We start from the raw sequence: 27,499 nt of genomic DNA on the forward strand, positions 1-27,499 counted from the left end.
AAATCAAAAAGAATAGGTCTACACCCCGTCATCTAATAGTGAAATTGACAAGTCTTAGTGACAAAGAAAAGATCCTGAAAGCAGCCCGGGAAAAGAAGTCTGTAACGTACAATGGTAAAAATATTAGATTGGCAGCAGACTTATCCACAGAGACCTGGCAGGCCAGAAAGAGCTGGCATGATATATTCAGAGTACTAAATGAGAAAAACATGCAGCCAAGAATACTATATCCAGCTAGGCTATCATTGAAAATAGAAGGAGAGATTAAAAGCTTCTAGGACAAACAAAAACTGAAAGAATTTGCAAATACCAAACCAGCTCTACAGGAAATATTGAAAGGGGTCCTCTAAGCAAAGAGAGACCCTAAAAGTAGTAGATCAGAAAGAAACAGAGACAATATACAATAACAGTCACCTTACAGGCAATACAATGGCACTAAATTCATATCTCTCAATACTTACCCTGAATGTTAATGGGCTAAACGCCCCAATCAAAAGACACAGGGTATCAGAATGGATAAAAAAACAAAACCCATCTATGTGTTGCCTACAAGAAACTCATCTTACACCCGAAGACACCTCCAGGTTTAAAGTGAGGGGGTGGAAAAGAATTTACCATGCTAATGGACATCAGAAGAAAGCAGGAGTGGCAATCCTTATATCAGATCAATTAGATTTTAAGCCAAAGACTATAATAAGAGATGAGGAAGGACACTATATCATACTCAAAGGAACTGTCCAACAAGAAGATCTAACAATTTTAAATATCTATGCCCCTAACGTGGGAGCAGCCAACTATATAAACCAATTAATAACAAAATCAAAGAAACACATCGACAAGAATACAATCATAGTAGGGGATTTTAACACTCCCCTCACTGAAATGGACAGATCATCCAAGCAAAAGATCAACAAGGAAATCAAGGCCTTAAATGACACACTGGACCAGATGGACATCACAGATATATTCAGAACATTTCATCCCAAAGCAACAGAATACACATTCTTCTCTAGTGCACATGGAACATTCTCCAGAATAGATCACATTCTTGGTCCTAAATCAAGTCTCAACCGGTATCAAAAGATTGGGATCATTCCCTGCATATTTTCAGACCACAATGCTCTAAAGCTAGAACTCAATAACAAGAAGAAATTTGGAAAGAACCCAAATACATGGAGACTAAACAGCATCCTTCTAAAGAATGAATGGGTCAACCAGGAATTTAAGAAGAATTGAAAAAATTCATGGAAACAAATGATAATGAAAACACAATGGTTCAAAATCTGTGGGACACAGCAAAGGCAGTCCTGAGAGGAAAATATATAGTGGTACAAGCCTTTCTCAAGAAACAAGAAAGGTCTCAGGTACACAACCTAACCCTACACCTAAAGGAGCTGGAGAAAGAACAAGAAAGAAACCCTAAACCCAGCAGGAGAAGAGAAATCATAAAGATCAGAGCAGAAATCAATGAAATAGAAACCAAAAAAACAATAGAACAAATCAACGAAACTAGGAGCTGGTTCTTTGAAAGAATTAATAAGATTGATAAACCCCTGGCCAGACTTATCAAAAAGAAAAGAGAAAGGACCCAAATAAATAAAATCATGAATGAAAGAGGAGAGATCACAACGAACACCAAAGAAATACAGACAATTATAAGAACATACTATGAGCAACTCTACGCCAACAAATTTGACAATCTGGAAGAAATGGATGCATTCCTAGAGACATATAAACTACCACAACTGAACCAGGAAGAAATAGAAAGCCTGAACAGACCCATAACCAGTAAGGAGATTGAAACAGTCATCAAAAATCTCCAAACAAACAAAAGCCCAGGGCCAGACGGCTTCCCGGGGGAATTCTACCAAACATTTAAAGAAGAACTAATTCCTATTCTCCTGAAACTGTTCCAAAAAATAGCAATAGAAGGAAAACTTCCAAACTCATTTTATGAGGCCAGCATCACCTTGATCCCAAAACCAGACAAGGATCCCAACAAAAAAGAGAACTACAGACCAATATCCTTGATGAACACAGATGCAAAAATTCTCGCCAAAATACTAGCCAATAGGATTCAACAGTACGTTAAAAGGATTATTCACCACGACCAAGTGGGATTTATTCCAGGGCTGCAAGGCTGGTTCAACATCCGCAAATCAATCAATGTGATACAACACATTAATAAAAGAAAGAACAAGAACCATATGATACTCTCCATAGATGCTGAAAAAGCATTTGACAAAGTACAGCATCCCTTCCTGATCAAAACTCTTCAAAGTGTAGGGATAGACGGCACATACCTCAATATTATCAAAGCCATCTATGAAAAACCCACCGCAAATATCATTCTCAATGGAGAAACACTGAAAGCTTTTCCGCTAAGGTCAGGAACACGGCAGGGATGTCCGTTATCACCACTGCTATTCAACATAGTACTAGAAGTCCTAGCCTCAGCAATCAGACAACAAAAGGAAATTAAAGGCATCCAAATCGGCAAAGAAGAAGTCAAACTATCACTCTTCGCAGATGATATGATACTCTATGTGGAAAACCCAAAAGACTCCACTCCAAAACTGCTAGAACTTGTACAGGAATTCAGTAAAGTGTCAGGATATAAAATCAATGCACAGAAATCAGTTGCATTTCTCTACACCAACAACAAGACAGAAGAAAGAGAAATTAAGGAGTCCATCCCATTTACAATTGCACCCAAAACTATAAGATACCTAGGAATAAACCTAACCAAAGAGACTAAGAATCTATACTCAGAAAACTATAAAGTACTCATGAAAGAAATTGAGGAAGACACAAAGAAATGGAAAAATGTTCCATGCTCCTGGATTGGAAGAATAAATATTGTGAAAATGTCTATGCTACCTAAAGCAATCTACACATTTAATGCAATTCCTATCAAAGTACCATCCATTTTTTTCAAAGAAATGGAACAAATAATCCTAAAATTTATATGGAACCAGAAAAGACCTCGAATAGCCAAAGGAATATTGAAAAAGAAAGCCAAAGTTGGTGGCATCACAATTCCGGACTTCAAGCTCTATTACAAAGCTGTCATCCTCAAGACAGCATGGTACTGGCACAAAAACAGACACATAGATCAATGGAACAGAATAGAGAGCCCAGAAATGGACCCTCAACTCTATGGTCAACTCATCTTCGACAAAGCAGGAAAGAATGTCCAATGGAACAAAGACAGCCTCTTCAATAAATGGTGTTGGGAAAATTGGACAGCCACATGCAGAAAAATGAAATTGGATCATTTCCTTACACCACACACGAAAATAGACTCAAAATGGATGAAGGATCTCAATGTGAGAAAGGAATCCATCAAAATCCTCGAGGAAAACACAGGCAGCAACCTCTTCGACGTCAGCCGCAGCAACATCTTCCTAGGAACATCACCAAAGGCAAGGGAAGCAAGGGCAAAAATGAACTTTTGGGATTTTATCAAGATCAAAAGCTTTTGCACAGCAAAGGAAACAGTGAACAAAACCAAAAGACAACTGACAGAATGGGAGAACATATTTGCAAATGACATATCAGATAAAGGGCTAGTGTCCAAAATCTATAAAGAACTTAGCAAACTCAACACCCAAAGAACAAATAATCCAATCAAGAAATGGGCAGAGGACATGAACAGACATTTCTGCAAAGAAGACATCCAGATGGCCAACAGACACATGAAAAAGTGTTCCATATCACTCGGCATCAGGGAAATACAAATCAAAACCACCATGAGATATCACCTCACACCAGTCAGAATGGCTCAAATTAACAAGTCAGGAAATGACAGATGCTGGCGAGGATGCGGAGAAAGGGGAACCCTCCTACACTGTTGGTGGGAATGCAAGCTGGTGCAACCACTCTGGAAAACAGCATGGAGGTTCCTCAAAATGTTGAAAATAGAACTACCCTATGACCCAGCAATTGCACTGCTGGGTATTTACCCTAAAGATACGAACATAGTGATCCGAAGGGGCACGTGCACCCGAATGTTTATAGCAGCAATGTCTACAATAGCCAAACTATGGAAAGAACCTAGATGTCCATCTACAGACGAATGGATAAAGAAGATGTGGTATATATACACAATGGAATACTATGCAGCCATCAAAAGAAATGAAATCTTGCCATTTGCGATGACGTGGATGGAACTAGAGGGTATCATGCTTAGCGAAATAAGTCAATCGGAGAAAGACAACTATCATATGATCTCCCTGATATGAGGGAGAGGAGATGCAACATGGGGGGTCGAGGGTGTAGGAGAAGAGTAAATGAAACAAGATGGGATTGGGAGGGAGACAAACCATAAGTGACTCTTAATCTCACAAAACAAACTGAGGGTTGATGGGGGGAGGGGGTTGGGAGAGGGGGTGGGGTTATGGATATCGGGGAGGGTATGTGCTATGGTGAGTGTTGTGAAGTGTGTAAACCTGGCGATTCACAGACCTGTACCCCTGGGGATAAAAATATATGTTTATAAAGCTGTAAAAAAAAAAGAAAGAAAGAAAGAAAGAAAGGATGAATCCCCAAGTTTTGTAGCAACATGGACGGGACTGGAAGAGATTATGCTGAGTGAAATAAGTCAAGCAGAGAGAGTCAATTATCATATGGTTTCACTTATTTGTGGAGCATAACAAATAGCATGGAGGACAAGGGGAGATGGAGAGGAGAAGGGAGTTGAGGGAAATTGGAAGGGGAGGTGAACCATGAGAGACTATGGACTCTGAAAAACGATCTGAGAATTTTGAAGGGGTGGGGGGTGGGAGGTTGGGGGCACCAGGTGGTGGGTATTGTAGAGGGCACAGATTGCATGGAGCACTGGGTGTGGTGCAAAAATAATGAATACTGTTATGCTGAAAAAAATAAAAAAAATTAAAAAAAAAAAAAAAAAGAAGTTTCATAGTTGGTAGAAATGGTCCAGAAGACAAAACTGGTACAGAATTGATTATATCTAATAAAATATTACTGCTTAGCCAGAAATGGCTAAATGAATGAATGGATAAATGAATATTTATTAATTTGGATATTCATTTGGATAAATGAATGAATGGAGAAGAGTAAGTGTCTTAGGACTTAATATTTGTTATCAGTCCCTTTTTAGGTTCCTTGATCCACAAGTGCATCCCCTCATTCTGTTCAAACTATCTCTTCTCTGCTAAAGATATCCATGGCCAATGACTAATAGCTATTTTGGTAATTTTCATGTTATGTATATTTTGCTACAATTAAGAATAATTTTGGGGGGCACCTGGATGGCTCAGTGGGTTAAGCCTCTGCCTTCAGCTCAGGTCATGGTCTCAGGGTCCTGGGATCGAGCCCCGCATCGGGCTCTCTGCTCAGCGGGGAGCCTGCTTCCCCCTCTCTATCTGCCTGCCTCTCTGCCTAGTTGTGATCTTTGTCTGTCAAATAAATAAATAAAAATCTTTTTAAAAAATTTTTTAAAAAATAAAAAAAATAATTTTTTAAACTGGTGCATAATGAAAATGTAGAAATATAAAACTTTAGGGAAAAAAAAAAGGAAGAAAATCTTTGGGATCTAGGACTAGGTAAAGAGTACTTAGGCTTGATACCTGAAAGACAATCTATAAAAGAAAAAAAAATTGATAAATAGAACTTCATCAAAACTTAAAACTTGTGCTCTGCAAAGAACCCTCTTAGGAGGATGAAAGAAGGCTACAGACTAGGAGAAAATATTTGTAATCAACAAATCCTACAAAGGCTAATATCTAGAATATATAGGAAACTCTCAAAACTCAACAACAAAAAACAATCCAAATAGAAAAGGGGGAAAAATATAAACAAATTTTGTAGAAGAGAATATACAGATGACCCGATAAACATAGAAAAAGATGTTCAATGTCATCAGCCATTAGGGAAATACAAAATGGAAACCACAGTGAGATATCACTACACACCTATCAGAAAGGCTAAAATAAACATACATTGCTGGTGAGAATGAAAAATCATAGAACCACTCTAGCAAGAAGTTTGGATGTTTAATATAAAACTAAACATGCAGTTATGGTCAGATCCAGCAATTGCACTCTTGGGCGTTTATTCCAAAGTAATGAAAATTATGTTCACGCAAAAACCAATTCATGCATGTTCATAGTAGCTAATTTGTAGTAGCCAGAACTCAGAAACAACTCAGATGTTCTTCAGTGGGTGAGTGTTTAAACAACTATGGTACATCCATTTCATGCAATACTACTCAAAATTAAAAAGGAACAAGCTATTGAGATATATAATTTGGATGAACCACAAGGGAACCGTGCTGAGTGAAAAAAAAAAAGCCAATCTCAAAAGATTTTATATTATATAATTCCATTTATATAACATCCTTGAAATGATAGTTATGGAGACTGAGGACAGATCAGTAGTTACTAGGAGTTAGGAATGGGGAAGGGGACGTAAAGGGAGTGTGGTTATCAAAGAACATCAAAAGGGATCTTTGTGTGAAGGGCCTGTTCCATATCTTGACTGGTGGTGGATACACACACCTACATGACCTAAAATTACATAGAACTAAATACAAACAAATGAGTAACATTGAAGGAATATGAATATTTCTGGATCATATTAATATAAAAAAAGATAGTACCAGCTTACAGTCCCACCAGCATTATATGACAGTTCCAATGCCTCCACATGCTCACCAACACTTATTATTATCAACTTTTTCATTATAGCCATTCTAATGATGTTTAATAGTATCACACTGTGGTTTTAATTTCTATTTCCCTAATAGACTCATGATTTTGAATATCTTACATTTTCATGTTCTTAGCTATTTGTATATCTACTTTGGTGAAATGTCTATTTAAATCTCTCATACTTTTTTTAATTTTTAATTTTTTTTTTATTTGTTTATTTGACAGAGAGCTAGAGAGAGAGCACAAGTAAGCAAAGCGGCAGGGAGAAGGGGAGAGAGAGAAGCAGGCTCTCTGCTGAGCAGGGAGCCCAATGCAGGGCTCGATCCCAGGACCCTGGAATCATGACCTGAGCCGAAGGCAGCCGCTTAACCAACTGAGCCACCCGGACGCCCCATAAATCTCTCATACTTTTTAATTGTTACTTATCTTTATATTTTTTAACTGTAGGAGTTTTTTATATACTCCAGGCAGAAGTCCTTCATCAGATATGTGATTTGCAAATATTTTTCCCACCCTGGTTTTTCTTTTCATCTTAATGGTGTCTTTTGAGGAACAAAAATTTTTAATTTTGACTAAATACAATTTATCAAATTGTTCTTACATGGATCATGTTTCTGGTGTTGTATCTATGAAATCTTTGCCTAAATGAAGATCACAAAAAAATTCTCTAGCAGTTTCATAGTTTTCTCTAGCAGTTTCATAGTTTTAGCTCTCACATTTAGATGTATGATCATAATTAATTTTTATGTAGGATATGAGATAAGCACCTAAGTTCATGTTTTCTTTGCATAAGCATATCCAGTTGTTTCAACACCATTTTTGAAAAGACTACCCTTTTATCATTGAATTGCCTTGGCACCTTTATCAAAACTCATTTGATGATAAATGTAAGTTTATTTCTGGACTTTCTTTTCTGTCCCAATGACCTATGTGTCTGTTGTTATGCCACTACCATTCTGTACTGAAGTTTATAGTGAGTTTTTAAACAGATATTATAAGTCCTACTTTGTTCTTTTTTTTTTTTCAAAATTGTTTTGTTTATTCTAGGTTCTTTACAGTTATATATAAATTTTAAGATAGGGGCACCTGGGTGGATCAGTCATTTAAGCATCTGCCTTTGGCTCAGGTGGGTCCCGGGACTGAGCCTCACATTGCTTGCTTCTCCCTCTGCCTCTGTCCCTTCTACCCCTCCCAACCACTCCCAACTTGTGCTCTCTTTTTCTCTTTCTCTCTCTCTCTCGCTCTCGCTCTCGCTCTTAAATAAATATTTTTTTTAAATTTAAGATAAATTTATTCATTTCCTTGAAGTTAGATAGGAATTGTATTGACCCTTTGGATGATTGCCATCTTAACAATATTGATTCTTCCAATCCATAAACATGTATTTAAATCTTTGATTTCTCCAGTATTGTGTAGCTTTCAGTACATGCCATACATTTCTTTTGTCAAATTTATTCCTAAGTATTTGACACTCTTTTAAGTGATATTGTCTCTTGATTTCATCTTTGGATTTTTGGATTTTCCATTGCTGGTATATTGAAATGCAGCTGGGATTTGTATATTGCTCTTGTGTGCTGTGACCTGCTGAACCCCTCACCATTACTCTTGCAGCAACAATTTGTTGTTGTTGTTGTTGTTGCTAGTGTGTCATGGTTAAGAATGCAGTGATTATTAAAACAGTTTGGTGCCCCATCTTGATTCCTGCTAAGGCACCCGTGGTTTTACCCACCATTGTTTTTGTACCAGCAGGGCGAAAGGCAGTAATCTGCTAGTGTTATCTTGATCTTGCAGACCCTCGGAAAGGTTCTCAGGGATCCTTCGGAGTCACAGACCACACTTAAAAGAACCACTGATCTAGATGATCTGTAAGCACCTGTCCAAGCCTGAAACAGTTTTGAAATTCTAAGATAAGTGTTGTTTACCAAACTTGTCTTAATAACATTTGGTTAAATGGCTGATTTTCATGGCAGTTAATATTCCTTAAACCAGTACAAGTATTTCTAAGTAATTGAGTGTCTAGAAAAGGAAACTTGGCGTAACTGTGGACTAATTACAGTAGACTGCAAACTTGTATGTTTTCTGTTCTGTTTCCTTAATCCTTTTGGACAGAAAGAAGGTCAAAGAGGACTAAAAGTGTCACAGATGGGAAAGATAAAAGAGAAATTGGGGGAAAAAATCATATAAAATCAAGGGAAAGACTGAGGTAAGATTAAGGGTAAATGGAGTTGATAGTAGTTTCAGAGAAACCAGTTACAGACTAGAGTTCTGATGTGAAAAAGGAATCACACAATTTATGAGCCGGCAAAGAATTTAAAGATAAGAAATGTTGGGCCAGAACTAGATTATTTGGCAGAGGAGGGAAGCAAGGCCCAAAAATTTCTGACAGGACTAGAGCTGGAAGTCAGGATTTCCAGTTTCCCCCTCAGGATGTTCCACTCTTCTCTCTTCCCATTAAATATAACTTTTATGGTTTTAATACTCTCTATACCACACATAGCACTTCCCCCAGAAGCTAGCCAGGCTTCTAAAACTTTAATAGTGAATTGTTAAAATGCACGGCATTCTTCAGCGAAGTGTCATCACATGACTGGTAATTTGGATATCTTAGGTATGTTTTTTCTATTTCACTTTATGTCTCAGCTATTGGAAAGCTTGAAGTTTTATTGTTGATTGACTTTCTGTCATTAAATACTCAAAATCACCTCAAACGTAGGTACTCTAACATGTCAGCTTCAGCATCAATTGTATTCTCCCCACCCGTCCCCCAAGTCACATACGATAGCATATCTTCACGTTCATACCATTTCTTGGTTGGGTCTTTGTTTCTTACTACGCATGGCATAATTAATTTCCTGTGACCATGTGACATACTTTACAATGAAGAACTAACTCCAGTTTTTAAGATTTTGTACATTAAATCATTAAATAAGCTGCATACCTTCAACTATGCCATTGGTTTTTCCCTTTTTCCTACTTATCACCAATTCTTGTTAAGTCTTTTGTAGGTACTCCCTAGATCTTTATGTGGGGATCTCTACCAGTTTGTTTTGTTTTGCTTTGTTCTGCTTTGGTTTTGCCTGCAGGTTTCTTTTAAATAACAGCATGTACTACCATAGACAGTGCTGATTAAAAGAAACAATAAAATTTTTCATTAGGCTTTGGTCCTTACTGTGTGTCCAGGTCAGAGCACTTATTGTCTATAATTAACTATGTTCGCACTGTGTTACAAGAAAACGTAAGCCTCCAGTCATGACACATGTATAAAAGCTTTTCTCCATTCAGGAAAAACCAGGTTTATTTTTTTCCAACATGAATCTTCTCTCGGTTATGAATGAAATCCTAAAGTATTGACACATATCTTTGGCACTGACCTGTATAATTTTGATATTGAGTCCTTCTAATGTTCTTGCTTTAAAGAAGTTTCATTCTTCTCCACCCAATGATCCTTTGGTTTTCTGCATGCAAAGCAAGCAGAAGTCTCAGGTCCCCTGCTTCTAGATTGGCATCCTTACACAAACAGAGTTATTTGAAAGAGACATTTCATTCCTAGCCTTCAGGTAACCGAGACTGTTGAGGATAATAAGCCCCTATCTTTCTTCTAAGGAAGACCCTTCATGGCTTTGGAACGCTGGTTTCAGAAACTACTTTTCCTCTTTTTCTTTCCTCTCCTCCACTTGGTAGGGGTTTTTTTATTTGTTTTGTTTTATTTTGTTTTAAGATTTTATTAAAGAGCGGCTGGCAGAGGGAGAAACAGGCTCCCCGCTGAGCCAGGAGCCCAATGCAGGATTCCATCCCAGGACCCTGAGATCACGACCTGAACCAAAGGGCCATTTAACCGACTAAGCCACCCAGATGTCCCCACTTGGTCATTCTAAATAACTATGTTATTTCAAATTCTAAAAAGTTAAGACCTCAGCAAAAATGGAAACCCTGACATTTCAATAGTGTAAGATGGCGGGCAGCGAGGAGTAGCAACAATCCCATGTTTCCCAGGGGAGAGCAGAGTAGTTGGAGCAGAGCCTCAGGGGAACTAACACTTTAGGATCTATGTTAGGCCAGGCCCTTCTGAGTGCTTTGCCTGGATTAATTCATTTCATACCCACATCCACCGGAGGGCATAGATTCTCTTTTTATCTCTTGTCTTCTCTGAGGCACAGTTTACTTGTCTAAGTGATGCCAGGGGCCATCGCAGATTCCAGATCCTGTTCTCTCTGCCATTGTGCCAGACCACCTTCTCTTTCTGTTGAGCTGCCACGGGATGTTGCTTACGGCTTTGAAGGACTGTTAGAGGTCTGTTCATCACGCAGCTAGTCATTTCCTTGAGAATGAGGTCACTTGTGCTTGGGTCTTCTACCACCGTGCGCCCGCGGTGACTGGAGGATCCTCCTTCCCGTTTTCATGGAAAAACGGGACGAACAGCAGGGACTGATAACAAACAGCTCACTTCTCCAGAGGCTTAGTTCTGCTAATCCAGCTGTTTGGATTGTCTCATCTGCTGTCTACAGGAATCCTCTGAGGTAGCTGTCACCCGGTCTTCATTTTCTAGAGGGAACTGAAAAGCAGTGAGGTTAATCAGCAAGCCGGGGTCACGCAGGAACATAGCAGAGCCTTAAGTCCTAGGAGAGCTTCAGGGCTCGCTCTTAACTGCTGTGCAAAGCCACTTGCTTTAATGGAAAAAGAAGTGCTTCTGGGTCCCCCTAGGTCACTGAGGACCCCCGGCCCCAGAATTACGAACCTTTATGGAGTTGCTGCTCTGCTCTGCATTCATCATACGCTCCAAATTTGGGGCTGGTCAGGAGGCAAAAGGGGCCTGTCGAAGGAAAACCTGTGTGGATAAGTACAAGCCACGGTTTTTACTTCATTTATTTCTATGAAAACTCCGTGTGGGGCACCCGAGTGGCTCTGTCAGCTTAGTGTCGGCCCTCAGCTCAGGTCATGATCCCAGCGTCCTGAGATCGAGCCCCACATTAGGCTCTCCACCTCCTTCTCCCTCCACCACTCCCCCACTCATGCTTTTTTCTCTCTTTCTCTCGCAAATAAATGAATAAAATCTTTAAAAAAAAATCTCTGCCTCAATCCTGAAACAATTAAAACATAAAGGAAAAGCAAAATCCATTCTCAGTCCCCCACAGTGATTTATTTTATTGTATCCAATTTGAGATTTGCAACAGCCAGAGAACATGTTCACATTAAAGGCTTGTCCTGGGCATCACAGGCATTATAATTAACTCAGTCTGTGCTATTGGAAGACGTTCTTGTTTACTACTGATTTGACTACTCAAGTTCTACATCCTGTTCTCTCTGCCATTCTCTCTGCCTCTCCCCCAGCAAGGAAGAAAACCTAAGGATCCCACTTTTTGAAACGTGTACCTGGTCCATCATCTTCAAGTCCAAGTGACACTACCAGAATTCATGTTGAGGAGAAGAGAACAATTAATTTGAGATTTTCAGCTACTATCGACTGTGCTCATAAATCCCTCGTTCCTGTCTAGGATGGGTGGAGTGACACAAAGGGAGGAAGAGAATCCCTCAGCCGCACCGGATGGCCTGGAAGGAAAATTAGCACACAAAAAAATGTGCCACTGGTTTTATTTATCCCATTATTAAGATGCCATGACAATAACAAAAGTAATGCTCAAATAATAGCATTAAATGGCAAGAGATGACATCTGGAATAGATAAAGAGGGGTAAATTCATTTCTATTATCCTTATTTTCATTAAGTTGTGCATAAATGGTACATTTCCATTTATGATTACAAATTATAGCAATTCAAAATAACTAATGTTTGTGTGGCACAGATTCAGTTTGGAGAATTCGTTCATATGCATTATTCTGATTGAGCCCCCAGATGGTCATCATACCGTTGTTGGAGGCATGAGAACCACCCCACTTAACAAATACAGAAATGAAACTTACATGAGTTTACCTGTCAGGTAGATCTTGATTTGGGGTTTTTTTTTTTTAATTATTACTATGTTCCGTTAGCCACCATATAGTACATCATTCCTTTTTGATGCAGTGTTCACTGATTCATTAGTTGTGTGTAACAGGTAGATCTTGGACTTGAACCCAAGTCTTATGCGTTCACAACCTAAGTTGAATTGAGGGGAAAAACAGCCATATTCTACAGTGCCAAGCTGGTGAGTCCTGAAACATCAGGCTATGACATTCTGTGAAGTCACCCGATATTGAACTGTACCTTTATGTACTGATGCCTTCAGGGACTACTTGGGGGAGGGAGTAGTGGAATGCAGGCCCTAAACTCGTATGAGTTTTGATTTCATATGTCTATGTCCTATTCTATTTCTGCTCCTCCTGCACTACTGTGCGGTCAGCTATCATTTTTTGTGCTCAAAGTGCTTCTAGAGCAGTGGTTCTCCGAGTATGGTTGATGGGCCAGCACTATCAGTATCCCCTGGAAACTTGTAAGAGTGTAAAGGTGTAAAGTAAGTAAGGGTGTAAAGTAAGAGTAAGTCATTCTGTGGTGAAGATTCGGGCAGTTTGCCTATAAGGAAAGTGCGTGAACTTGAGGGCATAAATTTCACATCAGCCAATTGGCTCATTACATTTTTGCTCACTTTCTGCTTGTTGTGTTCCAGAAAACTGACATCAACAGGTACAATGCACATTTCTGAAAGGTTCCTGCCACGTAGACATTGCTTTGTATTAAACATAGTGGTGGACAGAGATCCTGCTTTTGGATCTAGTCATTCTAAAAACAGGTCGTTTATGGGTGTACCACGTGGTAGAAGTCCTTCGGTAAATCTGTTCTGACAGATTAAAAAATGCAGCCTGTCAATTTTGTATTGGTTTGGACAGAATCCAAATCAGCCACACACATACATAATTTCTACATTAATTTCTGCCATTCAGAGGTACTTTAGTTTTCAGGTGATGATCGGGAACTTTATATTTCAACTGTAGAAAAAATCCCGTAGGCTAGAACCAAGGAAAGTATCCTTCACTAGCATCCATACTCAGCAGGTTGCCCTCTCCTGTCTCGGTGATTGGTCTGTGGTGTCCTCTGTATCCACTTGAGAATGCAGTTAGATGTGCTTCATGTTCCAGTGTCTGCTCTGTGGTTCTTATCAGGCTGGACAGTCTCATCACAGCCCAGACTGCGAGGTCTCCAAAATTTGTGGCAGTTCCTCTTTAACCTGAAGTCTTAACTAGAACAGTGTTCTCCCACTTCCTCAAAAGACTCACTGACAGGTGCATGGTTTCTTTCAATGTAAAAAATGGAAATATTACTCTGGGATACAGATAAACAACTTCTAAATAAAAAGTAAATTACAAGATGAATTTGTTTTCAAGGCAAAATTGGTACTGACTAATTTCAAAATATGAAAATATTTTCCTGAATTAATGATTGAGGATTATTAATTCATTCAACACCTACTATGTACTAGGGACTATGTGATGTCCTTGGAAGTTATAAATATGAGGGTTCATAATAGCATAAGCCCTTGTATGACAAAAATAAGCTATGACTACCTGGTGCCTGATTAACCCTTTGATCCAATCCAACTTGTCAGTTTGTCACAGTGGTTTGGTTTTTCTTTCATTGAATTGATAGTGGCTTATTAACATTAACGAAATCAACTAGTTCCTTTGCTGTGGTCTAGATTTATCCTATATAGTTACTTATTTTTTCCTATCTTAGTCTGAATTCTCTCATTGATGTGCTTTTCAAAATCAAAACCTTTTAATTAGGCAATAGGACTGCTTACCAGGAAAGTACACTAGGCAAAAAAGATCATAAGAAACTGTTAAAACATATTATTTCCATATGTTCCTACTCTTTTTTAAGGGCATTTGCTTTTATGTACAAAGGAACTTTTCTGGAAGAGAACATTTAACAATTAACAGTGGTTGCCCTTGGGCACAGAGTTTAGGGGTTTTGATCACAAGGGAGATTTGCTTTTCATTTTATGTTTTTTTTTTTTTTTAAAGATTTTATTTGTTTATTTGACAGAGAGATCACAAGTAGACAGAGAGGCAGGCAGAGAGAGAGAGAGAGAAGCAGGCTCCCTGCTGAGCAGAGAGCCCGATGCGGGACTCGATCCCAGGACCCTGAGATCATGACCTGAGCTGAAGGCAGCGGCTTAACCCACTGAGCCACCCAGGCGCCCCTCATTTTATGTTTTTATACAGCTTAATTTTTGTCATTTTAAATATTGTTTTCAATTTTGAATGCTAGTAAATAAGAGCAAGGATGCATTCCCAGCAAGTAGTCTTTCAGAAGTTCTAAAATATCTCTTCTAAAGAAGAGAAACATAGGTGATCTACACTCTATGCCTCTTTGATTCCTTTATTGCTAAAACAGAGTGAACTGAGACTTGGAATGTAAAATTACTTCCACACTGGTTCCATGAGGAAAGATTAACAAGCAGAACCTACCTGATAATGGGGCCTCTTTGAGGAAGCCACCTTTAAACAGAAAAGGAAGAAGTAACTCCTGCAGTGCCCTCATTTCCCCCGGTTGCATTAGGACAGTTACTATCCATACATCCTTTCAGAATGAAGTGGATATAGGTTAGAGAAGTCTGCACTGTGATTGTTTGGAAATGTCCTCCAATGATTTTTTTTTTTTTTAAAGATTTATTTACTTAGAGAGAGCTGTGGAGGGGGGAGGGAATAGAGAGAGAGAGAATCCTGAGTAGACTCCCCGCTGAGCATGGAGTCTAACTTGGAGCTCCATCCCATGACCCTAAGATCATGACCTGAGCCAAAACCAAGAGTTGGACGCTTATCCAACTGAGTAACCCAAGCATCCCATCCAGTGATTTATTTCATTTCCCTTTGTCTTTAATTTCCAAGAAGAATCGATGCTCACTCCTGGGGAAAGGAAAAATAACAGCAAAAATAACAAAACTCTATTTCAAAGAAAGACAATTCTATGATCTTTTTAAGGTGTCCACCAATTCTGTGATATCTTTCCCTTCAGTCCTTCTTCTACATATAACCCTAGTTGAAAGCTTTGCCAAGCATGAAAAAGGAAAAAAGTCAATTAAGATTGGAAGGGCCTGAAAGAGTTCATGCTCAGTTGTGTTTTTCTCTGGATCATTTTTCTTACCACTTGTCATTTAGAACCTCAGAGGACTTCTTCGAAGTCCCCCTTGCTAAAGCAAGAAACATCCATTCTCTCATTATTGGATCTGTGAATTGGGAAATCCATCCACATGGATATCAGGATCCTCTGTTTCTGAAATAAACCAACCATAACAACTCAGTCACTGTAAAGCATACCCTGTAACAATTCCTACACATTTTAATTACATCTCTGTAGTCTTCAGGGGAGAATTGCACTTGCATGACAAAATATTAAACTCTCATTCTATAAAAAGTCGTTTTCAGGTTTTTGTCTCTTTATGGGGGGAAATTCATCTCAGAAATAGTGTTTTATATCTTTACTTGCATCAAGCATTAACAACCAGCAATCAGCAATGGTATAATTATTTGTTAGTTTCAGGAAAACCATCAAGAGTTTAGGGCAGTGTTCCTGTGAAAAGCCCACCAATTGTCCTTGGACAAAAGTTTATGCAAAAATTCTGAGAAGATAGTAACAAAGACTCATCAGAGTGCAGGGGAAAAAGAAAGAGATGAGAGGCAGAATTGGATTCCTCAATTCAAAATACTTTCAGAAATGTATTCAAAAGAAAGGGAAATATACAGGCAACAAACTGAAAGTTGCTGAAGGGGAGGTAGGCGGGTAATTGCCTGATGGGCATTAAAGATGGCACTTGATGGGGCGCCTGCGGGGCTCAGTCTGTTAAGCGGCTTCCTTCCACTCAGCCTTCCATTCGGGTCATGATCCCAGGGTCCTGGGATCAAGCCCAGCATCGGGTTCCCTGCTCCACAGAAGCCTGCTTCTCCCTCTCCTCCCTGCTTCTGCTCTCTCTCGCTATCTCTAGCACTATCAGTCTCGCTCAAATAAATAAATAAATAAATAAAATCTTTGAAAAGAAAGATGGCACTTGATGGAACGAGCACTGGGTGTTGTCAGCAGCTGATGAATCACTAAATTCTACCCCTGAAAATAATAACAGTGTAAGTTAATTAAATTGAATTTAAATTTAAAAACTTTTAAAAATGAAAGGGAAGTATGTTTGAAGACTAAAAAGAGAGGATTTCTGAGATAAGTCATACAAGGTCTTGGCCATAAAAATAGAATTTTAGAGAGCCCTCCATTACTAAATTCTCAAAATGAGGATTATGTTAATGACCACATTGACCATGCGATTAAACCTCACATAATCTTTTAGGTATGTCAGAAGAGAAATTCAAAGCTCTCCTCAGAGCTACTAAGGCAATAGGTACATTGCAAAAAAAGAGAAAAAAGGTGTGTCAAGTTAGTAGGACGGTTTTTCCTATTGAGAGGAATCCGTTTCAATTCTGAGTCACTAAGCAAAAATTAGAAATTAAATCAATACCATATTTACTCTTAAAAGGCATCATGTGTTCAGCAGGGTCTCCCCTTTTAAGTAGCTGAGCTAGTATTTAAGCCCATGCTCCTGGTATAATACCTAATTAGATAAATACCAGCAACTCACAGGGGGTTTTATGATCTTGCTACTTGCCATGGCCACTAGAGGGTATCCATTTTTCCTTCCAACAGAGGTTTTAAATTGTCAACATTTAAGAAAAGACTTTCGGGCAAATGCTACAAACAGATCACAGTAACCACATTTGTCCGTAGGATAAAGGGAGGTTTAAGCCTAAATAAAGAAAGGCCACTTAGGATACACCTGGTGAAGCAGGTCAGCCCCATCGGCACAGATCAAAAGTTAAGTTCAGAATGACTCCAAGGTGTTAAGCTGCTGACAAGTCAGCACATCCTAAACTACTTCCTTTTTCCAGGATTCTCCATCACCTCGAATTCAGAGCCCATGCTGCTTGTCAAGAGATAATATAATCCTCCGATACCGCTACTTGAAAACTAACTTTACTTATAGGTCAGTAAAAATAGATAAGAGATAACCGCCTCCCTTCTCAGTCAAGCTGTCACCCAAACCCTAACCTTTTGTTGCTCTTTGAAAAGTAGGTGGTCATTTCCATCGACATGGATGGAACTGGAGGGGATTATGCTAAGTAAAATAAGTCAAGCAGAGAAAACAACTATCATATGGTTTCACTCATATATGGAACATAAGGAATAGCATGGAGGACATTAGGAGAAGAAAGAGAAAAATGAAGGGAGAGAAATCAGAGGGGGAGATGAACTATATGAAACCATGGACCCTGATGGAGGAAACAAACAAACTGAGGGTTTCAGAGGGGAAAGGGTGAAGGGATGAGGTCGCTGGGTGATGGGTATTGAGTAGGGCACATGTTGTGATGAGCACTGGGTGTTACACACAACTGATGAATGTAAGTGTCCACGTTTTCCGTGCCACCTCTGTTGTTTCTGACCCTGGCTTCTCCTTTCAGCTGCTGGCGGGCCGCTGGCCTTTCGATCACAATGACTTCGGCGTGTTTCTTTGCAAGCTGTTCCCCTTTTTGCAGAAGTCCTCGGTGGGGATCACCGTCCTCAATCTCTGTGCTCTCAGTGTTGACAGGTAATGGGGTTCTCTCCCTCCACTCCTGTTGGGTTTCGAAAAGCATTTTTCTCAAAAAGAAGAGAAGTCAAGGAGCCTTGAGAGTTGGTGCACAGGACAGTTGTTAATTAGTTTCAAGTGAATTAAAATATCAACAGTCTAGCCCTACTGTTTAGAATCACTTTACACATTGGCTGATCATTAGCCATCTTTCACTCAGCAATGTGTATCTAGAGCATTTGCCAGTTATAGCCGTTTGGCACCCTACGCAGCAAAGGAGAAATGAACATATCGGATGGAAAGAACCTTGGAAAAGGACACTTTAGGACATGCAAATGCTATATTTTTCCATGGTACATTTCTCATTAGAAAAAAATATATCATTCAGTTATATGTTTAATACTTGATTACTTGAGCTGAGTGGTGAATACATAATATTGTTATATTCTTCTCAAAGCGTCTCTGAATGCCTGAGATGTTTCACAGTCTTTAAAAAGAGGGCAACAACAGAAGCACTCCTTGATCAGATTTTAAAAAACTCATCAAGTTTCTCTAAGTCTTTCTGGAATTCTCCTCAAACAGGGATGCCAAGACTTCTCTAAAGGAGTCCTCCTAGATGATATTTTCAGCACCTCCTAACTTTCATAGCAGTAACTATAAAGAATGAAGTTAGGAACCATATAACACTTTCTATGGCATCCCTTTATACTGAATATTATCCTATGCAAATGCTCTTTAATGTCCCATTTAATTGATCTACCACAGTTTAGAAGAGGTTTCCACTTTTGCTCTCTCACACTCTGTCAATCACTCTGTCAGAGCACCTGAGTCCCACCATCATAGAAATAAAAGACTCCTTTTCTTAAAGAACATTTAAGCCTTTATAGACATTTTGTTATCTATCACCTGCAATCACTTTGGGGGAACCAAATCATTATTATTAAAACATCAAAATACTCATTCTCTTAGTAGATGAAAATTATCATGGCATCCTTCTTATAAATCACGCCACGTATGCCTGTAATACCTGTGAAACACAAAGCAAAAAGTTTAGCAGTGTTCTTAAAAATAAATGCAAAAAAATGTATTGCTGAAATTACAGCACACAAAAATTCCTATAGTAGTTTAAAATGTCATGATGCTACTGCTTATGCAGTAGTAAACACGAGATCAGAGAGCATTTCTCCTTTCCTAGTCACATTCTCAGTTGTTCCCAGGAAAACCTGAGCTCTGTGTGCTTCTCTTCTGCATCATAGCAGGCATTAAGGGCCACTGTATTAACACATTTATGGCATGTAGGTGGCCACTGTGTCACTTCCACTGGACGAAATAATTGACTGTGTTACCTGTGGCCATGTCCTAAGAAACTGAGTAAGCATTTGTAATCTGGATTTTATTCACTAATGAGTTCTCACTCTGCTGTTCCTATTCCTAGCATCCAGTAGCACTATTTCATCTTGTATCCGAAGTGGTGTAGTATCTAAAAATTAAAGCACTTAAATTTATATCTGTGACATTACTAATAAGTGTAAAATGTTTCCTGCATTTATCAAGTTGTATATTTAGAGATGTGGCTGTGTATGCTTATTACAAAATCCAATTAAATTTTTAATTACAATATAACTCTAGAATCCCTGTGGGGAAAAGAAAGAGAAAATAATCATTATAGTTTAAAAAAGAATTATGTTTCCTACATGCATACTCTTCCCATATGATAGTGCTAAATGTTATAAAGCTACAGTATTGAAAAGAGTATGGCACAGGGGTACCTGTGTGGCTCACTCAGTTAAGCATCTGATTCTTGATTTTGGCTCAGGTCATGATCTTAGGGTCTTGGGATCGAACCTGCATTGGGCTCCATGCTGGGTGTGGAGCCTGCGTAGGATTCTCTCTCTCCCTTTCCCTCTGTTCCCTCCTCCCCAATCTAAAAACACACAAGCAAACAAAAAGACAGTGTGGCACCTACATAGGAATATACTGAGAAATAAATGGGAAAGCCGGAAACAGGTGTTACAGTGTATTAGAGTGTAATATAGACTGAAATCACTTTGAGTATAATGGGGAAAGGAAAAATAGTGCTATTTAGCCATTAGGGGAGAAAAGCACGTTAAAGTCTTATCTTTTACTATATGTCAATAATAATATTTATAATAATTACCACTTACTGAGTATAAGTACGTGCTAAGCCATGTTAAAAATACTTTACAGCAGCTCTTGTCCTTAGTCCTTATGACACCAGCTTGTGATGGTCCTGTAATCACCCTCACTTTACATATGAGGGAGCTGAGGTCGGAAGAGATTAACCAAGGCCATTTGGTGACCAAGGCAGTAATCAACTATAAGTCGTCCACCTTGTTAACCACTGCGCTCCAGCCTGTAAAAACTTACGCCATATAGAAGAAAATAGACTAATATCTTTTTGATCACTAGTAAAGGCAGACTTTTTGAACTTAAAAAGGTTGTAGAAATGCTGAATATAATTATAAAAGGATTTCAGGACATAAAACTTTAAAGCATGAAGATCAAGCATTCATAAATTTAAAAAACAAATAAAGCAAGAAGCTGGGGGAAATATTTGCAGCAAATGCCTGTTAAAAAAGCTACAACATGCTAATATTCTTGGTAATCAAGGAGGCCACACAGATAGTAATTAAAATCATAAGACCTCCATATAAAAAGAGCATGACTATAAAAATACCAAAGAATAAACTTAAATGATTAATTAACATATGAATAATGTTCATGTAATCAAAGAGATTTCAGCTAAGAAAACACATTTCTCAGTATCTGGTGAAGTAGAGATTTAAACAGCCCTTCAGGAAGGTAAAATCCTACAAATGCTTTTGTCTTGTGACCCAGTAATTACAATTTTAAGGATTGATTCTAAGAAAACAATCTAAAAAACTTGAACAGAGAATTCATGCACAAAAATGTGCTTTATAAAATTATTTACAGGAAAATATATCAATCTTATTACCCCATGTTAGGCCAATGGAGAAGGAGGCTAAATGTAACTGACATGTATAGGTATATGAATATAAAATTCCTTGAAGACAACATGACAAATATTAGCAGTAGTTATATCTCAGGATGGGATGATGGGTGTTTGCAATGTTGTTCTAGGAGTAGAAAAAAAATTCTGAAAGTATATTTACTTTTATTGCCTGTTACCCATTTTCCTTATTTACTCTTATGTTATTTTATACATTTTATTTATCTCAGTTATGCAGCTCATTCCTGTGACCTGTGTTCTATATCAAGGTTAATTTTCTATGGGCAGGCAGCTCTAAAGCATAAGCAATACAGACACATAGGCATGACCACGGAAGCTTCTGTATGTGGAGAAACACATGCAGGTACACAGCCCAGAGCTGTCTCTATCCCTATTAGTGCCTTTACAAAAACCATCATATTTTAGAAAATATCATTTTATTAAAAAAACTAAACTTTGTCCCAAAGGCTTTAAAAACCAGGACAATAGGTTACACCTGGGTGGCTCAGTCAGGTAAGCCACTGCCTTCAGCTCAGGTCATGATCCCAGGGTCCTGGGATCAAGTCCCTCATCAGGCTTCTTGCTCAGCAGGGAGCCTGCTTCTCTCTCTGCCTCTGCCTGCCACTCTGCCTGCTTGTGATCTCTCTCTCTCTCTGACAAATAAATAAATAAATAAAATCTTTAAAAAAAAAAAAAAAAAAAACAACCAAGACAATAATGAGTAACTGCACCTCTGAGGAAACATCCAACCAAAAGCCAAAGTTGGACAAGATCAGCATATGACAAAAAAGAATGAGAAACAGAATGAAGACAAGGACGATTCTTGTTCCCTATAAATAATAACATCTTTTTTAAGACATGTAAGTATAATCTCCTAAGTAGCATGGATAAAAAGAGAAGCCAAGAGAGAGGAAGATCTCATCATCAGGGAAATGCAAATCAAAACCACGGTGTAATATCATCTCATGGCTGTCAGAATAGCTAGTATCAAAAAGACAAGAGACAACAGGTATTGGCGAGGATGCAGAGAAAAAAACCAACCCTGTGCACTATTGGTGGGAATGTAAATTGGTGTGGCTACTGTGGAAAACAGTATGGAAGTTCCTCAAAAAATTAAAAATAGAACTACCATATGACCTAGCAATTCCAGTTCTGGGTATTTATCCAAAGAAAATGGAAACACTAATTTGAAAAGATATGAGCAGCCTTATCTTTATTGCCACATTACTCATGATAACAACTCGTGTCTACCCATGGATGAATGGATAAAGAAGATGTGGCACGTATAAACCATGGAATATTATTCCGCGGTAAAAAAGAATGGATCTTGCCATCTGTGACAACATGGATGGTCTTTGAGGACGTTATGTTAAGTGAAATGAGTGAGACAGAGAAAGACAAGTACTTATGATCTCATTTATATAGAAAATCTAAAAAACAAAACGAGCAAAACAAATCAAAAACAAGCTCATAGATAGCACAGATTGGTGGCTGCCAAAGGGCAGGGTGGTGGGGGTGACATGGCTGCAGGGGGTCAAAATGTACAAACTTCCAGTTATAAAATAAATAAGCCATGGCACGTAATGTACAGCATGGTGACTGTAGTTAACACTGTACTACATATTTCAAAGTTTCTAAGGGACTAAATCTCCAAAGTCCTCATCACACACACACAAAATTCTGTAACTGTGGTGAGGGATGTTCATTAGACTTATTGTCGTGCTCATTTCACAATGTATACAGATACTGAATCATTATGTTATACACCTGGAACTAATGGAATGTTTTATGTCAATTTTACCTCAATACAAATAAATTCATACATACATACATGTTTTAAAAGAGAGAAGATAGAATTTGCTTGCTTTAGTAAGCAATGTAGGCAAATTGTCACCCTTGAGATATATTTTCTTGTGAGAAAATTTAGAGTATATTTTGTACGTCATGTTATGTGGCATAGTTATAGTGTTTATTTTATATTTTATATAAGTCCAGGTAGTCAATTTTTTGTTGAAAAAATATTTTAAGGTACTTATTCCTTAGTGACATACTATATAATAAATTATCCCTAGATTGAGAAGCATAATTCATAATTTAGTTGCACAGGGGTTCAGGCAGGAAGGGGATGGTGCACAGATGTGAAGAATAAGGCCCAGCTGCTGCCCGTTAGAAGTCTTCCCGCTTGTGAAGATGGCAACCTGAGGACAAAGGAGAAGGAAATGCATGAAGGTATTTAGGCTACAGAAGGCCTAAATCCCCTAAACCATCAAAAGCCCGCATTGCTCTTCCCTCTCTTTCTTCCTTGGGGAAATCTCAAGCAACCATTTTGCACAGTTTCATTCTCCCCACTAGAAACTCTACCTGTCAGGGGTTGAGGTGGGTTGGGGCATGGAGTGGATGGAGGGAATCAGTCATAGGTTCCCATGTCATGTGTAGGCTCACCTCATCTTACCACATCTTCCCCACTCCCATCTCATGCACGGAGAAAAATGAACTAAATGTCCCATCACAAATTACCAGCTGTGTATCCAATGACATGTTCTTGGTTAAAAGGAGGAAAGAAAAAATGGCATCAAAAGTCTATTTCATTAAGACGTGGGCTCAGTGTTAGATCAAAACAATAAACCATTTTAAAATTCCATTCCCACAAAAATCTGCCTTAATTCGGGTTTTACGTGGTAATAAACTCAACATTCTTTGTTCCCTGGGTCCTTTCTTTATTATTCTACATTTCATTTGGTACTGACTCTAAGCTTTGGGACCTGAGTGTAGGGAATCTATTTTGACATTTCCAGTTCAAAAACTTTCACCCTAGAGAATGAATCATTCACACTTAATTCCAAAAGATACGATTTGCTTTGGGTCTTGATTTGGTTGCATTATATTCTACTAAAAATAAGAAAATCCCTTTTTCTTTTCCTTTCTTTTTTTTTCTAGAAAATCCTTCTGTAAAATAATAAAACTAAAACAAGAAATAAAAAGAGGGAAATTGCAATCTATTACAAAACAATTTGCAGTTTAGGAATCCCTGCCTTCCTCTTGTGAGCTGAGTGAATCAAACTACAGTTCAGGAAGAGTTCCCATGATTTTTTAAATATATTTTCAGTGTAATTACCTCTCATTTCAGAGTTGTTATTTTGAGAGAAAATAATAAGAGGAACTATATATCCAAGTTCTATACAATTCCTTTATTACCTTACTGATTATTCAATGAATATGGAATACAGAAGGTTGAAAGAAGAAAATCTAGCTGTTTCATGATCAGCTTTTAATCTAAATGAGGTAAATAAGAGAGTAAGAGGAAACCATGACCTGCCCCAGAAAAGATGAGCTTTCATTGTGAATATCGACTATGGACTGCCTCCTCTACATTTTCACTAGTTCCTCCTCAAATCTAACTTTCATTGACTTTTACTTTGCATCCTTAGTCACTTAAGAAAAAGATAAACGGGAATTTCAGAAAAGACTGAGGAAATTTAGAGATAATTTTGACCTCTCCTCAGCTTTATCAGTGAAAATTGTTTTTACCACTACAGTAATAGACTTCTAACATGAATGAATTTTTCCCAGCAAAATAGGACTAACCAGCCATTACCAACAATTAAAATGGGTATTTTTGCATGCCATAAATGACATATTTCAGATGTTACATAGAGTTTGTTTGGGGGTAAAAAGGATGGAGCAAAATGGAAGGGGAATTCAATGCTGTTCTTTATAAAGTTAACTGTCATGTTTAAAGTGGAAGATGACAGGGTCAGACCAGTAAAAAGGTCTGGGTACAAATCTAACTTGTAGTTAAAAATTGCCTGGGGAAGGAGGCTATGAAAAGATAAAACTCTCTTGACAAATGCTCCAGGAATGATGTATAATTAGATACCTGGAAAAGTTGCAGAGACGATTAATAAGGCAGTTTTGTTTGATAAGCCTCAAATTCAAAAGCCAATGTCACTTCTTCATCCCAGCATTTCACATAATTGCTCAGTGGTCTCTATGATGTTCTCAAAGGTTTGTCCTAAGTCAAGAAACATGAAAGTGGTTTTCTGGAAAGCTTCATTTTTATTTAGAGTCAGACTTGGTTTCTCCTTATTCTCCCGGTGGTATGATGTCCTTTTGCTGCATGAAAATAGGGGAGACATGAAAGGAGAGTCAGAGCCAGAAGAGACAACCCAGAGCCGGGACAGAGACAAAGCCAACGCTGACTGTAGGGCAACCTGGGATCTCATTTTGAGGTCTGTGCCCATGGCACACAGTTATGTATTCTTTTATCTTAATTCTATTGACAAGATCAAGCGACTGGTTAATTTTGCTATCTTATTTTTCTTTGCTAACAGTCTACCCCAAAACTTAGCAGCTTCAGACAACCACCATTTTATTATTATCTCACCATGTGGTGGGGTAGGAATTTGGGCAATTCCTCTGCAACTTGTCACTTCGCCTGGGTATTTTGGTGGATTTCAGCTGAGGGCTAAGCCTGTCTCTTGAGTCCAAGACAAATGACTAGCCCATTGGCAAGAAGAGCTGGAAGTCTGAGCTCAGCGGAGCCTCACCCCCTCTCCTGCAGTCTAGCACCTCTCAACACGTTCTGTGAGACAGGCACGAGGGTGGAGCTGCGGCTCTGCTCAGAGACCAGGCCTGAAACCCACAAAACATCCTTCCAGCTCCACTCAGCCAGTCCAAGCAGTCACTGGCCAGCCCAACTGAAAGACTCAGCTGAAGAAGTGTGAAAGTGCTCACTGCTATCTTTGAATCCACCATGCCTGGTTTCTCTTCCAAATTCTTCCCGCTGGCTGTTTTGCCTCCAGACTTCTGTATGGAAGTTGGTTTGTCTATCCCGTAAGAGACAGAAATCACAATCAAACATTACAAGTGACTGCATTTGCTGTTAGTTTAAAGTGTGCGTAGGTGAGGATAGAAGTGATAACTTAAGGGAAGTGGCAGAATTGAAGGAAAAAGAATAATTTCTAATGTAGGCAAGTATGGACAGGCACCTGATAGAAACTTTTTAAAAGTATGTTAGCTACCTCTACCTTCCCTTGATTCAGTAATCTCACTCAAGATAATTAATCCAGGAAAATCATTCAAAAAGAGAAAAAACTGGGGCGCCTGGGTGGCTCAGTGGGTTAAGCCGCTGCCTTCGGCTCAGGTCATGATCTCAGGGTCCTGGGATCGAGCCCCGAATCGGGCTCTCTGCTCAGCAGGGAGCCTGCTTCCTCCTCTCTCTCTGCCTGTCTCTCTGCCTGCTTGTGATCTCTCTCTGTCAAATAAATGAATAAAAAATTCTTTAAAAAAAAAAAAAAAGAGAAAAAACTATATGTACGACCATATCTGTAGATGTGTTATTCCCAACCTTGAAACATTAGAATTGATGTGATCTTAGGAGAAATATTTAAGTAAACTCTATCAATATCCAGTTATACTGTGTAGCTATTAAATTAATAAATACCAGGCCTCTACAGAAGCATAAGGACTTCTTCTTTAAGATTTTATTTATTTATTTGACACAGAGAGAGATCACAAGTGGGCAAGAGGCAGGCAGAGGGGGTGGGGAAACAGGCTCTCTGATGAGCAGAAAGACTTATGCGGGGCTCAATCCCAGGAGCCTGAGATCATGACCCGAGCTGAAGTCAAGAGTCGGATGCTCAACTGACTGAGCCATCCAGGTGCCCCTAGGGGTATTTTTTATAATGAAAAGTTGATAAAACTAAAAACAAAATTGTAATTGATATGACTGTAATATATAATTAGTTTATGCATATGTGAATAGAAATGGACAAAGAATAAAAAGATAAAAATAGATTTTGTTGAAGTATTATCTTTTGAATTTGTTTTTTTTTTCCCTTACCAATTTGGATGTCTTTTATTTCTTTTTTTTTATTCAGATTTTTTTTTAATTTTATTTTTTATAAACACATAATATATTTTTATCCCCAGGGGCACAGGTCTGTGAATCGCCAGGTTTACACACTTCACAGCACTCACCATAGCACATACCCTCCCCAGTGTCCATAACCCCACCCCACCTCCCAACCCCCCTCCCCACATCAACCCTCAGTTTCTTTTGTGAGATTAAGAGTCACTTATGGTTTGTCTCCCTCCCAATTCCATCTTGTTTCATTTACTCTTCTCCTACCCCCTTAACCCCCCATGTTGCATCTCCTCTCCCTCCTATCAGGGAGATCATATGATAGTTGTCTTTCTCCGATTGACTTATTTTGCTAAGCATGATACCCTCTAGTTCCATCCACGTCGTCGCAAATGGCAAGATTTCATTTCTTTTGATGGCTACATAGTATT

General features: G+C 38.6%; 1 protein-coding gene and 1 long non-coding RNA gene across 2 annotated transcripts in view; one reads left to right on the forward strand and one right to left on the reverse strand.

The window, feature by feature from the left end:
- The window catches only part of EDNRA (endothelin receptor type A), a 71,100-nt gene that overhangs the window by 20,921 nt on the left and 22,680 nt on the right, over positions 1-27,499 (forward strand). Inside the window, exon 3 of the mRNA XM_047717598.1 lies at positions 18,107-18,234. Within this exon, the coding sequence (XP_047573554.1) occupies positions 18,107-18,234 (128 nt within the window). The remainder of the gene's footprint in view (positions 1-18,106; positions 18,235-27,499) is intronic.
- LOC125093023 (uncharacterized) lies at positions 22,723-26,355 on the reverse strand. The gene is made up of 3 exons (XR_007125134.1): positions 25,940-26,355; positions 25,083-25,318; positions 22,723-23,403 (listed from the first exon to the last, which is right to left on the reverse strand). It is a non-coding gene; the product is annotated as an uncharacterized LOC125093023 (long non-coding RNA).

The sequence above is a fragment of the Lutra lutra genome, chromosome 2 (genome assembly GCF_902655055.1).
Source record: "Lutra lutra chromosome 2, mLutLut1.2, whole genome shotgun sequence".
NCBI lineage: Eukaryota > Metazoa > Chordata > Mammalia > Carnivora > Mustelidae > Lutra > Lutra lutra.